The 14,805-nt window shown below is 46.9% G+C and overlaps 2 protein-coding genes across 2 annotated transcripts in view; one reads left to right on the top strand and one right to left on the bottom strand.

The window, feature by feature from the left end:
- The window catches only part of SMC6 (structural maintenance of chromosomes 6), a 166,428-nt gene extending 161,237 nt beyond the window's left edge, over positions 1 to 5,191 (bottom strand). The window contains exon 1 of the mRNA XM_088468145.1: positions 5,065 to 5,191. The gene's annotated coding sequence lies outside the window, so the exon portion shown is untranslated. The remainder of the gene's footprint in view (positions 1 to 5,064) is intronic.
- Positions 5,192 to 5,559: 368 nt separating this feature from the next.
- GEN1 (GEN1 structure-specific endonuclease) overlaps positions 5,560 to 14,805 on the top strand; it is a 76,552-nt gene continuing 67,306 nt past the window's right edge. Inside the window, exons 1-2 of the mRNA XM_088468156.1 lie at positions 5,560 to 5,772; positions 11,747 to 11,929. Coding sequence (XP_088324282.1) covers positions 11,769 to 11,929 — 161 coding nt within the window. The 5' untranslated portion in view covers positions 5,560 to 5,772; positions 11,747 to 11,768. The remainder of the gene's footprint in view (positions 5,773 to 11,746; positions 11,930 to 14,805) is intronic.

The following is a 14,805-nucleotide window of genomic DNA, read 5'->3' as shown; positions in this document are numbered from 1 at the left end:
GCTGCCGGCAATCGAACCACCAATTCCGTCCAGTGTGTACCCACCTTTAGGAAATGATTGGTTGGTACTCCACTTTATCTCTCTCTAAAGGGGCCTATCCATTACATGACTTTTTGAACAATCCGACCAAAACCAAGTGGTTTTGGTTGCATTGTTCACAAACTCGTTTAATGGATAGGCGGCAAGGACCAGTGATGCACGTGCAAGCTGGGTCTTTGCCGACCCCGACTATCTACGGAACATGCCCGTCAACCTGATGTCGCTCATCAGGTTCGGCATGTTCAGGGATAGGAGGTCGGGCTCCTCCACTGAATGACGTTCAGTGCGGGCACCGCACCTCGGCGACATGAAGGTCTGAATGCTAGACGTTCAGTCTTTCAGGTCGCCTAGTGGATAGGCCCCTGCAGGCTTAGTACATAGGCACTTATGTGATGTGATTTTTTTCTTCTATTCACATATGTATTGCAGGATGATTTTGACAGCTGTTTATATAAGGATCCTTGGAATTACTAAAGAACCTGCTACAGGCGTGGCAAGGGTCTTTGATGTAAGAATGTATTTCTGGAGGGTTATCCCTGTTTTTTTATTTGCACACTTTCAGCTGCTGGGTGTTTGACCCTCATTGCAATATGTATCCCGGGATTGGAGAAACACTCATATCATCATTATCAATACAAAAGTTCAGAACAGTTTTCATTACGGACTTTCCTTGCCGTTGAGTCATATATACGAGGGTTGTCCAAAAAGTAATGCCTAAATGCTCATAACTCTGAAATAATATGCAACATTTATTTGAAACTTTGTCAGTTTGTAGTTTAATATGTCTGCTAGCTATATATGTATTTTTGTTTAGGTAGTCCAAGAAATCCCATGGAATCCAAGATGAAACAAAGAGCAGTCATTGAATTTCTGGAAAAAGAAGGCTGCAGTGCTACAGAAATCCACAGAAGACTGAAAAAAAGTGTATGGTGAGCGTACAATTGACTATAGCAATGTCAGAAGGTGGATGAAGCATTTTTAATCGGGAGAATCGTTCGGTGCGACAAACCTCGTGGTGGCAGACCATCAACTGCAGTGACAGCAGAGAACCGACACAAAGTCGATGCCATGATTCAGAAAGACTGTTGTGTGACCATCAGAGATATCAGTGATGAACTTGAATGTAGCCATGGCACTGTAGAAACACTAATCAATGATTTGGGATATCATAAAGTGTGTGCTAAATGGGTTCCAAAGCAATTAACCAGGGATCATAAGGCCCAGAGGGTGGAAGTGTGCAATGACCTTTTGACCAACTTTGAAGCCAACTCTGAGAAGTTTTTGGAAAATGTCATTACAGGAGATGAGACCTGGGTATTCCTTTATAACCCAGAAACAAAGGCCCAATCAAAGCAATGGAAACACCCAAGTTCACCTAGGCCAAAATTAACAGCGATCCGTAAACAAAGTCATGGCCACATTCCTCTGGGATTGCCGAGGTGTTATTCTTATCGATTACTTGGAACCAAACCAATAAATCAACAGTGATTGATACATTATTACCCTTAAGAAGCTGAAAGAAGCCATCCGCAAAAAAAGGTATACAACTCCACTGTCAAATGTCATCTTACACCACGACAATGCCAGATCTCACACTTCGATGGCAACATCTGCGGATGTTGCCAAAATGGGGTGGGCAATAATGCCACATCCACCATACAGTCCTGATTTGGCCCCTTCTGACTTTCATCTGTTTGGCCCTCTCAAATACTGTCTCCGGGGTCAACATTTTGAGTACATAGAGGTTGTGAAAAACGCCATACGTTCCTGGGTCAAACACCAATCACTGGAATTCTTCCAAAGTGGATTCACAGCTTGGGTTGAGAGGTGGAGAAAATGTTTGAGGGCAGATGGTGAATTTTTTGAGTAGATTCATTCTGTTACTAAGACTTCAAAGTATTTTACTGCAAATTTCCAATCTGTATCCATAATAAAATTTGAGTTGTGAGCATTCAGGCATTACTTTTTGAACAACCCTCGTACATTTGTATTTGTTTGTAAGAACTTTTTTTTTCACTAGACACATATAATTGGGCACAGAGTAAACATTAGCCTGTCCTACAGATTATAAATGTACCCAACTTACTTATGAGTATACAAAAACAAACTTTACCTAAATGTCCACAAGTGTTTCTAGGCTCCAATACATAGACATTCTTTGTAGTTTATTTATTATCAGGGAATCCCATTAGTGTTTGACTTTTCTTAAGTGCACAATAAAAGTTCTGTTTTTTAACTGAATTTCATTCTGTGTGTGGTATTCAATTGTTTGCAGCCAACTACGCGCCCGATGGAGCTATTCAATTGTTGCTCTTGTCTGACGCGATCAGCTGCTGGCGCCGGCATTTCATCTCACACCCCCACCCTCCCCGAAAAAAAAAAAAAAAAGTGACCCATTTGGGCTCCCAAGCAGGCACTTTTCTCGATCACGCCCAGCACTTTGGTCGGGTGTGGCTGTTTTACTCGGCTAAACCAACTTCATTGGGCGCAATATTCAAATTAATTGAACCACACTCCGCGAACTCCTGTCACTTTAGAGAAAACAATTGCATACCGCCCTATGTCGGCAAATACCAAAAAGGTGTCCACAAACAACTAGCACAAAAAGTGTTTAGCATCTTTGCCCAAGACCAATTTGAATGAACTGTACATGCAAACAATAGTACTGTAATTAATATATATATATTTTTTTTACTTTTATTCCTGTAACTAGGATCCCTGTATACAGTCATGGCCAAAAGTTTTCAGAATGACACAAGTATTGGTTTTCACAAAGTTTGCTGCTTCAGTGTATTTAGACCTTTTTGTCAGATGTTACTATGGTATACTGAAGTAAAATTACAAGCATTTCATTAGTGTCAAAGGCTTTTATTGACAATTACATTAAGTTTATGCAAAGAGTCAATATTTGCAGTGTTGACCCTTCTGTTTCAAGACCTCTGCAATTCGCCCTGGCATGCTGTCAATCAACTTCTGGGCCACATACTGACTGATGGTTGCCCATTCTTGCCTAATCAATGCTTGGAGTTTGTCAGAATTTGTGGGGTTTTGTTTGTCGACCCGCCTCTTGAGGATTGACCACAAATTCTCAATGGGATTAAGGTCTGGGGAGTTTCCTGGCCATGGACTCAAAGTTTCGTGGTTTTGTTCCGCAAGCCACTTAGTTATCACTTTTGCCTTATGGCAAGGTGCTCTATCATGCTGGAAAAGGCATTGTTCATCACCAAACTGTACTTGGATGGTTGGGAGAAGTTGCTCTTGGAGGATGTTTTGGTGCCATTCTTTATTCATGGCTGTGTTCTTAGGTAAAATTGTGAGTTTTCCCACTCTCTTGGCTGAGAAGCAACCCCACACATGAATGGTCTCAGGATGATGAACAATGCCTTTTTCAGCATGATGGAACACCAACAGCTTGCCATAAGGCAAAAGTGATGACTAAGTGGCTCGTGGAACAAAACATCGAAATTTTGGGTCCATGGCCAGGAAACTCCCCAGACCTTAATCCCATTGAGAACTTGTGGTCAATCTTTAAGAGGCGAGTGGACAAACAAAATCCACAAACTCCAAGCATTGATTAGGCAAGAATGGGCAGCCATCAGTGCCGCTATAACGCTTCGCCTCTTTACCGAGGCGAAGCAGGAAGCACTACCGATGAGATGTAATAACATCTCATCGGCCGGAGAGGGGGAGCGTTAACTGCCCCCTCCGGCTCACCCAGCCTAGAGCTGATGCGCTGCGTCTCTGTCCCGGCCGGCTCCACTGAGCATGCTCGAGGTCTCGCAAGTATCGCGAGATCCCCGCATGCAGCTTTGGAGCCGGCAGCAGACCCAGCAGGGACAGAGCTGTCCCTGCTGTGGGGATAGGCTAGCACCAGGCTGTAGCTGTCGATAACGATAGCTACAGCCGGCTGAACGGTCATGCGGTATGACCGTTCGTACATGGCCCTGCCGCTCGGCGCTTTTATCTTGTAGATAGCAGCGCCAGTAATGACAGGGGCGCATAGCGCCCTTGTCATTTACCGCCCAGACCCCCGATCATACATCGGGGAGAAGCGGTATCAGCGCACCGCTTCTAGGCTTCGTACATCTACCCCAGTATGTGGTCCAGAAGTTGATTGACAGCATGCCAGGGCGAAATGCAGAGGTCTCGAAAAAGTAGAGTCAACACTGCAAATATGGCTCTTTGCATAAACTTAATGTATTTGTCAATAAAAGCCTTTGACTCTTATGAAATGCTTGTAATGTTACTTCAGTATACCATAGTAACATCTGACAAATAGGTCTAAATACACTGAAGCAGCAAACTTTGTGAAAACCAATACTTGTGTCATTCTCAAAACTTTTTACCATGGCTGCACTCAGGGACTGACTGTCTTTAGTGTGTGCATCTTGAAAAATACATGTACTGTCTGTATTTACACAGGTGTAATGGGACCAGGATGTCGCAGGTATGGGTCCTGGACACTACTATTCATCCCAGCTATAAGTCAGATACACTGTATGTATGTATGTACGAGACCAGGATGTCTCTGACCAGGGATCCTGTGCGCTGTATTTCCCAGGTTACAAGACAGGTCTATGTGCCAAGCCTTGGAGAGAGATAAAGTGGATGGAGATAAAGTACCAACCAATCAGCTCCTGTCACTTTACAGACTGTTTTAAAAATGACAGGAGCTGATTGGTTGGTATTTTAATCCAATGTATCTATATAAAAGGCTTATTACACTGTACATAGACCACCACTATGTATTCTGTACACTATATATCCAAGTATATGGTTCCTGTATACTATACATCACAGGTTACATGTACTGTACAGCCCCAAGTTATGTGTCCTGGATACTCTGTCGCAGGTAATGTGTTCTGTACACTATACATGTCAGATTATATGTACTGTATATGTAGTGTCACGGGATACGGGTCCTGTTTCCCCCTACCCCACTGTACACTATGTCCCAGATTACATGTACTGTACCATCCCAGGTGATGTCACCTGTACACTATTTCCCTGGCAATGGCTCCTCACCTAGCCTGGGATCCCTTCACACACCGGCGCCGTCACTCCCGGTCCCCTCTGTCCGTTATTGCGCACATCCCCGCTCTCACCTGACCGGACCGTGCAGCATGGCGCGCTCACACCTCCGAGCCCCGCCCCCTCGTCGAACCATCGCGACGCTGGCCCCGCCCCCTACCCGACTACCCGGAAGTACTGTGCCCTTCTCCATCTCAATCACTAGAGAACGAACTGCGCTCACAATATGGTCGCCAATGCAGGGCAGAGCACGCTGGGACGTATATAGTGCCACGGTTAAGTCTAGGCAATACACGCCCACCTGAGCTAATGCAATGCCACGACACTGCTGCTCCTGCTTTACCCTCTTATTTTCGTTTTTCTGTAACCTGGGTTGCACAGTATGAGCCTTGCAACTGCCAATGTATACAAAAAAACTCCAGTCCCACTCATGGACATTTCTGAGTATGTATGTACTAGGTGTATAATTCTAACAGCTATGGCACTGCTGCTGCCTGCAACACTGCAAATCAATAGAGCGGTTTCACATTGCGTCATCCGTGTCATGTGACGGGCCCCGGAAGCGGCTCGCTGACAGCTTCTGCTACTATTCAACTGAGCGGCGGGAAATCTGCACTAGGGGATACAATAACAATGGGGGAAGGGGGAAGCCTGGCAGCCGCTTGTGACATTAGCTCTGCGGATTATTAATACGGATAAAAGGTGAGCTCACTGGGTAGATGAGCAGTGTTTAGGAGAGGGGGAGTACTGCTACACCAACCTGCAAGCTCTGTATGACATGTCTATCTCTGTATTGTTATAAGAGAATGAGCTTTGATAAATACCCACACTGTCTTTTAAAGTTTAATGGTGCATACACATGGTCAGATTTATCTTCAGATCTGAACGATAGCGATTTAAAAAATCGTTCATATCGGAAAATCTGACATGCCTGAACGATGCGTGTTCCCGATGGTCATATAACGATATCTGACATCTGATGTGTTTGCAGTCAGATTTGGACGATTCTATTCATTTTAATGCAGTCAAAAATCGTTAATCGTTCAAATCGTTGGTCAAATCGTTCATCTGACAAATCTGACCGTGTGTATGCTCCATTAGGGTGCATACACACAATGATTTTTTGAATCATCAACGATATTGTTTATCGTTCAAAAAAATCGTTCACTTTCTGAGCGATGAACGATTATCGTTCATGCACGTTCACGTTTGTAGTTCAGTCAGACTGACCAACTCAACGATTTTCAGTAAGGGAATATGCAAAAATTGTTTGTAGTTAAAAAAAAATCGTTCAGTACATTTAGTTATTGAACGAGTTTAGTAAACAATTTTTGTTCCATGAAAAAATTAACAAAAATCATTTACTAAAATTGTTCATTTACTAAATCGTTGTGTGTGTGTGTATGCAGCTTTATGGAGCATACACACGGTCAGATGAACGATTTGACCAACGATTTTGCAAACGATTTGAACTACGAACGATTTTTGACTGCTTTAAAATGGCTGAAATCGTCCAAAACTGACTGCAAAACACATCAGATGTCAGATATCGTTATCTGACCATCGGGAACGCGCATCGTTCATTGTTCAGATATGTCAGATTTTCCTTCAGATATGAACGATTTTTGAAATCGTTATCGTTCAAATCTGAAGAAAAATCTGACCGTGTGTATGCATCATTAGAAAAAATGTTCACAAAGTGTAAAGTTGCATACACATGGGATGATTTTCCTTAACAATATGAACGATATCGATATTGTCCAATGATAAATCGTTCATTTCTATGCAGTGAACGATCAACCAATGATGCGCGTTCTCCCGCATGAACGATAACGATTTCTATGGTCTTTCATGCGTGCAGGCCAACTTGGACGATTTTGTAAAGATTTGCCTGTAAAAAGATAGCTTCACTGAAATATATATCATAGATATCTATCATAGGGGGCGATCAATTTAACACGAATTGAAAAGCGCCGGGAGCGAGCTCCCGGAGCTATTCAATTCAGTGCGCTGTGTGGTCGGAGAATGCTGGTTATCGCGCCTTAAAAAGGGCGTAAAGGTGCTGTAACAGGCATTCTCTGACCAAAATTCCAGGCACGCGGCTGTTAGCGCCGCACTATGCAGAAAACCAGCTGCACGCCCGGCACCTTGGTAGGATTTCTCCTCGCATCCCCAGGGGGGTGCGAGAAAAAATCCTTTGCGCGCCCAAACAGCGCGGTGTATTGAATCGCCCCCATAGGTATCTATCAGTGTGTACAACCAAAATCGTTTGCCCTGCACTACAGAAAGTTGGAGGGAAGTCTATCAACGATATCTATGGTTGTTCAAGTTGTACCGTGTGTATGCAGCATTACATTAGACAGGTGAAGGGGGCATGTTTTTCGATCCCTTTTTTCAGACCCTCCATCATGACCCCTTCCGCCAGGTACAAAATGCTCTGCTCCTGGTCCTAATTAATTATTGCAGCCACCTGTGTTGAACTGATTAATTTACGAAAAAAGGCGTTTCAGCACAGGTGACGGCAATCATAAATTAAGAATGAAGTCCAGGAGCATTGAGTTTTGTACCTGGTGGAAGGGGGTCACGTTGAGACTATGGGGGAGATGTATGAAGCCCAGCATCGGTGTCAGCGCACGTTATGTGCGCTGATACCGCTTCTCCCGGATGTATGATCGGGGGTCTGGGCGGTAAGTGACAGGGGCACTATGCGCCCCTGTCATTATCAGCGCTGCTATCTATAAGATGGCAGTGCCGATAGCCTGGGCCATGTACGAACAGTCATATCGCCTGACCGTTCGGCCCGCTGTAGCTGTCGTTATCGACAGCTATAGCCTGGCGCTAGCCTATCCCACAGCAGGGACAGCGCTGTCCCTGCTGCGGCAGCTGCCGGCTCCAGCCTGCAAACGGGGATCTAGCGATACTTGTGAGATCCCGCGCATGCTCAGTGGAGCCGGCCGGGACAGAGACACAGGGCATCAGCACTAGGCTGATGCACTGCTGTCTCTAGCGGGTAGCGCCGGAGGGGGGAGTTAACGCTCCCCCTCTCCGGCCGATGAGATGTTCTTGCATCTCATCAGTAGTGCTTCCTGCTTCGCCTCGGTAAAGAGGCGAAGCGTTATAGCGTACCCCTATGTGTTTAAAGTAGGGGTGAGCGGGTTCGGTTTTACTCGGATTTACTCGGATCTTTAAACGGCATTTTATTGGCTATCGCCTATCATGTGTTTTGGGTAGCCAATATAATAAATCCGAATTTGCGGTAAAGTGGCGATAAGAACCGAGTAAATCCGAGTAAAACCGAGCCTGCACATCCCTAGTTTAAAGCATTCGGGGGGGTGGAGGAATGGAAAATAGAATGGCAAACAAATGTAATAAAGAAGATTATTAAATGACCAGGGCGTTCAGCCCTGGCTATGGAATGGCTAACCATCGATGTGGCCACTGGTGCTTTTTCATTGATGGCAAGGAGCTGTCGACAAGGAAACATCAATGGTTTACTGCAGAGAAGACCAACCTGTCGCTCTCCAGCTGTTGTAAAACTACAAGTCCCAGCATGCACTGCCACAGTTTTGCTATTAGGGAATGCTAAAACTGGCAGGGCATGTAGGGACTTGTAGTTTTACAACAGCTGGAGAGTCACATGTTGGCCAGGTTTGGTCAGCACTGCTGATGGGTGGGCATCGAATGGTTGGCGGGCGTCCGACACCAAATCAAGTGATTTGATGGCTAGTAGCCATTGCCTCAAAACCACTGATGTTTCTTATGTGCGCAGAAGCAGTCAGTTTCGCACATAAGCTGAGCTGCGGACACCGCTTCCAGGTATCCTTAGCTGCACACAAGCTGTCAGCTGATGCAGTTTGTGGGCATCTGAAAGCAGCATCCGATGGCTGGCAACCATCAAATACCCGCTACTCAATGGAAAAAGTACTTTCATCTTATCAGGCAGGGAAGACAGGCTGGCAGTGAAGCGGCTCACGGGAGAAGTTGCCCTGTGCGCATCTTCACTGCCACCCTGTCTGATCAGTGGCATAGTTATTTGTACATGCCCCCTGCATCGCCGGGGGGGGATCAGACCTGGCCTTCCCTACATTTGGCTGCAGAGGTGCCTATTACCCTATGCTCTGGGCCCCTGGGATGGAGGCCTTAGCGGGAAAGAAAAGATTTTAGCAGAGTTCTTTAAGTGTTGATTTGACTTTTACACTTGTATGTATTAAATTTAAAATGCAAACTGACATATTTAGGGGTCTATTCACTAAACCTTGGCGAGAGATAAAATGGAGAAAGATAAGTACCAACCAACCAGCTCCTAACTGTCATTTTTCTCCATTTTATCTATCTCCAAGGCTTGAATAGACCCCTGTATTGCAATGGTGAGGAAACATTGTATCCTCACCGTTGAAGGGTTAGCCATTAGCCATTGTTCTATTTACTAAGCCTTGGATGGAGATAAAGTCCCAACCAACCAGCTCCTAACTTTAATTTTTCAAACACAGCCTGTGACATGGCAGTTAGGAGCTGTTTGGTTGGCACTTTATCTCCGTTAACTTTATCTCTATCCAAGGCTTAGTAAATAGACCCCTAAACAATCTATGGTTCTGACAAACCATCATTCGAGTCCCGACTCTACTAAATAGATCTTGGATACAGTGCAAACTGATCGCAATATACAATTATAGGGATCGGTATGATATGCCGACGGCTGAATAGACACCAGTTCAAATCCCGATGCCAAAAGCCTGATCATGTAAAATCCTAACAGGGGCGGTAAGTACCCTCACCCTTGGTGGTAACTAACCCTAACCCCCCCCCCTTCCCGCACCGTAAACCTAACCCTCCCTGGGGGCGGTGCCTAACCCTAATCTCCCCTGGTGCCTAACTCTCCCTCCTGTAGCCTAACTTTCCCCAGGGGGAGGGCTAAACCTAACACTCTCTCCCTGGGCTAACTATCATACTTATCCATATACTTACCTTAGGGTTGGCAGGGGTTGGGATGCCGATGTTGGTATCCTGATCTCTTCGGGATATCCTCGTCGGCAATATGCCGGGCGTCTGTATATCGGCGTCCGGACCCCGTCCCCCGTCCTATTAAACGTATATACACAATTATATCCTATTTGGAGAGAGCAATAAAGCTTTGTTGCATCCGAGGGCAACGCCAGTGGCGGAACTCCAGGAGACAATGGAGTCAGTTGCCGCCGGGCGTCAGCCCTGAAGGGGGCATCTGGCTCCATAGTCTCCAGGGTCCCGGCCATTTCCACCTACACCTACAGCCGGCTTCGTTCTAACTAACTATGGTAAAAGGAAAGCCAGAGGAGCCGCTGAGCTGAGCACCAATCAGCATCAGCGGCGCTCCTCCGGCTCTAGTGCACTCTGTGGTCTCGGCGGGTTGCGGACATCACGCATCATGTGACCGCCCGCAACCTCACCCCATGCCTGCCCATTCTGTCTGACGAGCCTCCGACAGTGCACCTGTGGCTGAGTCCGGACCATGGTGGAGAATGGCCGGGAACCGGGAGAGAGAGGATGCCGCTAGCCAAAAACAGCGGTACCACTGCAGCTTCTCAACTCACGCTGCCAGGGATCTCATGGCCTGGGTGAAGCTGTTCCAACGATAGGCGGGGGCTGGACCTGGGGAAGGTCCTCCTACTGCCCCTCCCCCCCCCTCCCGGCCAATGGTTTCTTCATTGATCCCGACCAGAACAGCTGTTATCTGAACAGCCACCAACATGTGAGCCACCTCTCTCTAAATGCTGTATGTGCGCTGCTGTGCTTGCCACCCCTGGCCTCCCTGTGTCTGTATGTCACTCCTTGTGTGTGATCCTTCCCTGCTGCCATGTGTGTGCTGTACTGTATGTAGTGTGTGTGTGATCCTTCCCTGCTGCCATGTGTGGGGTGCTGTATGTAGTGTGTGTGATCCTTCCCTGCTGCCATGTGTGGGGTGCTGTATGTAGTGTGTGTGATCCTTCCCTGCTGCCATGTGTGTGCTGTATGTAGTGTGTGTGATCCTTCCCAGCTGCCATGTGTGTGCTGTGCTGTATGTAGTGTGTGTGATCCTTCCCTGCTGCCATGTGTGTGCTGTGCTGTATGTAGTGTGTGATCCTTCCCTGCTGCCATGTGTGGGGTGCTGTATGTAGTGTGTGTGCGCTCCGTGCTGCCATGTGTGTGCTGTATGTAGTGTGTGTGCGCTCCCTGCTGCCATGTGTGTGCTGTTCTGTGGGGGTCTGGCTAGAGAGAAATTCAGGGATGGCTGAAGCTAGATACACACGGGGGCTGGAGCAAGTCGAAGCCTACGGGGGGAGTGGGGGCACCACCACCTAATTTAGCTTCGGGCACCTGGCATAAACTTACGCCACTGGGCAACGCAACTCGTAATTCAAAACTTTGCTGAAAACACTGAAGAACTGCAGAAAAATCAAGCAATCTAGTTTGTAAAAGATGAGGAGAGAACGCACAATTCAATGAGTTAAAATCACATAATTCTATCCATTATTCCTTATTGTATATCTGGAGTGAACTGGTTATTATACTTACCTATTTTCTTTAAGCTATAATTCTTTATAAAATAAAATGGGCCATACATTGAAATCCAGCCTCCTCATTAAATAGTAACTTGTGTGCCCCGGATGGTATAATAATGTGATTGTATAGAGATGGTCATGTGTTTCGCCTGTATTTGCAGCTGTGGAAGTGGACGTGGCATAATGGGTGTCCATGAATTGTGGCCCATCCTGGAGCCAGTGAAGCGGCATGTCCCACTGCAAAGTCTTAGCGGGAAGACCCTCGCTGTGGATTTGAGCATTTGGGTGTGTGAAGCTCAGTCTGTGAAACAGATGGTTGGAGTCGTTGCCAAACCTCATCTCAGGTAACGCAATAACAAAAGGCATCTCGGGCATGCGCAATAATAAAACCTTTTTTCTTATGGAGGGGGTGAGCGGGAAGACCGTTTATATGCCCACCCAATTATATCCATTATTGTGCTACCTACAGTAGTTCATAGGCTATATGAAGACAGGATTTAAAGTTATTTATTTTGAGTGTATGGGTGTGATTTATCAATGAGTTTTATCACTCACAGAGAGCGATAAAACTCGTTGCGTATGATAATGGTGCTCCAGCCAATCAGCTCCCAACTGTCATCCGTTTGAAAATGGCAGTTGGGAGCTGATTGGCTGGAGCACCATTTATCATGCGCAACAAGTTTTATCACTCTCTGCGAGTGATAAAACTCGTTGATAAATCAGGCCCTATGCGTGATATGCATACACGACAATCTATAGTGGTATTTAAAAAAAGAAAAAAGGATTTTATTAATTATTATCCTTCCAGAAGACGAATTGCAGTGTTAATTGTACTCATGCAATCCTTGGTAAGCATCCTTACACAAGACATTGAGAACCAGTGAATCTTACTGCCGACTGCGGTTTACAGCCATGATTACGGGTGAAGTCTCATCAACAGCGAACATGCCTGTTTAGGCTTTTTGACCTTTCATGAACAAACCCCCAAGTTAGGGGTCCCATGGATTTCTCTACTGTCACGAGTAGCTCTTCTCTTTCGAATCCTCCGTATATAGATAATTCTTTTGGATCCTCACACCAGCCCCAAACCCCTATACTTTACATCTCTTTTAATCGCTTCAACTATTCCTACCCAAAGGTTAATGCTCTCATATAATTGGGCCATCATTCCCTATTATAATGAGAGAGACACATTCAGCAGGCATTCTAGTAGTAGAAGAAAGATGTTTTCTGCCACTGTAGTTGTAAAGCTGCACAACCACCTAGGACATTTTTTCCACAAAGTGCCCCCTCCCTATAGTCGGAGCCCTGAGGGCTGATACATGGATCCACGAATTTGCCTGAGTTGTGATACAGAACCAGCAAATCTATAAAGCCCACCATCTTTTAGGGAGTTAGAAGAGGACCAGTGATGTCATGCCACAATTTCTTGCTTGCAGCTTGTGATTGGTTGGTTCTCACATTAACACACACACCCTCATTCTCCTCCTTTGTTTTTGGCCAAGGCTATAAGAGAAATGGGGGTTACCCTGCTCTTTGTAGCTGCGACTCCAGCTTGGGTGTAATGGCTTTCTACTAAGTAGCAGTGCGGAGGGGATGGCAAATGTAACAGGAGCAACTCTTATATGACCGAGATAAGTTCTTTTCTTCTTCAGAGTCCACAGGAACTACCGTGGAGGGGGGAGGGGGGGGGGTTGGAGTAATCCATTGCACCAAACAGCTACAGCTTTGAAGCTTCCAGCATGCATATATATATACCCTATTTCTACTTCAGGGTCCATAGGGGGTCCACAGGGTTGACCTTGGGGTATAGCTGGATCTGGATCCACGGGCACCACGCAGTTAAAGCTTTGCTGCTCCCAGGATGCACTTGGGTCCGTCCTCCTCTATACCCCGCCCCCGGCCACAGGCACCTCAGTTTTAGTTTTTGCCCGGCCGGAGTCGGGTCACCCTGTCGCAGTGGGGCTGCAGGAGCAGCCCCTAAGCTTTATTTTAAAAGAGAAAATTTTTTATTTTTTTCTACTTTTTTTACATTTTTAGTGCGGCAGCATCAGACTGTCCTTTAGGACGTCCACGCTGCCGCTCCTTCTCCCCGCTGGCGCCGCAACGCCAGTACAGCTCTGGGGATCGCGGCGGGACCCCAGAGCCTGTACTAGCCGGGCTCTGGGGGCTCCCTTGACTGCTGCCGGACGCGACGGGGATCAGGGGACAGATACTTTGTATGCAGTCAGAAGCCTCCGGTCTCTGGGGACAGACCGGAGGCGCTAGCGGCGGCGGCGGGCTCCCCCTCTATTGAGGAATACCCCGCGTGTCCGCTAGACCACCAGGTTAACAGGCTGGTAGCGGGACCGGCAACCCGGGGGTTATTTGCTAGCCAGGGGAGGCAGCCTTCCCTGTCTAGCGGCTCCTCCCCTCAGCTCAGCGCGCCTTTCAACTAGCAGTCTGGCGTCGCTGAGCTGCTCTTATCTTACGGCCACTCCTCCTCTGAGGTCTCCGGCGGCCATCTTCACTGGCAGGCATCGCAGATCTCCCAGGCGGAATCAAGTGGACCGTTCCCCCTGTGTACCTCTCCCCTGCTAAAGGACAGTGTACACAGCGCTATAGCCCTCCCAGACACTGAATCTGGGCGGTTGATTGTAGCGGAAGGTGCAGTGAGTACTAACTTTTCTGCATTGTATGTGACTATTGCTAGTGCTGCCTGTCTGTGACTTATTCTCCTTGCTGTCAACTTATAACTATCCCTTTACTTCTCATACGGCCCGGCAGGTGTGTGGGGGAAGGGCGTTTTTCTGAGACCCTCACTTATATAAATCACGTATTTGTGGGGTCAGTCACATACTGTTGTGTGCTACACAGTACCATATCTGGGCTGTTGTGTCGCATACTGGTGAGTGCGCGGGTGTTAAAACCGTAATTCCTCTGATGATACGTACTTCTTGTGTATTTACGGTATCATGTCTGATGAGGAGACTGAGCGCTCTGTGGCTCCTGTGCTATTTTCCTGCAGACGCTGTGCTGCTGGAGTTGATGGGGAGGACTTATCTCAGGATGGTCTGTGCAGGCGGTGCCAGCTGGTACCGGGCCCCTCCAACCCCCCTGTGTCACAGGACCCTCCTTGGGCGATGTTTTCACAGGTGCTGGCGTCTATTGCTGACCGGTTATCGGTCCCATCAGCGGTCCCTTCTAGGGCATTGCCTCAGCCCACCATCCCCCATTCCCC

The sequence above is a fragment of the Taudactylus pleione genome, unplaced genomic scaffold, assembly GCF_031769625.1.
Source record: "Taudactylus pleione unplaced genomic scaffold, aTauple2 ptg000081l, whole genome shotgun sequence".
Classification (NCBI taxonomy): domain Eukaryota; kingdom Metazoa; phylum Chordata; class Amphibia; order Anura; family Myobatrachidae; genus Taudactylus; species Taudactylus pleione.
Note: the sequence above shows the minus strand (reverse complement) of the source record. Positions and strands in the feature narration are given on the sequence as shown.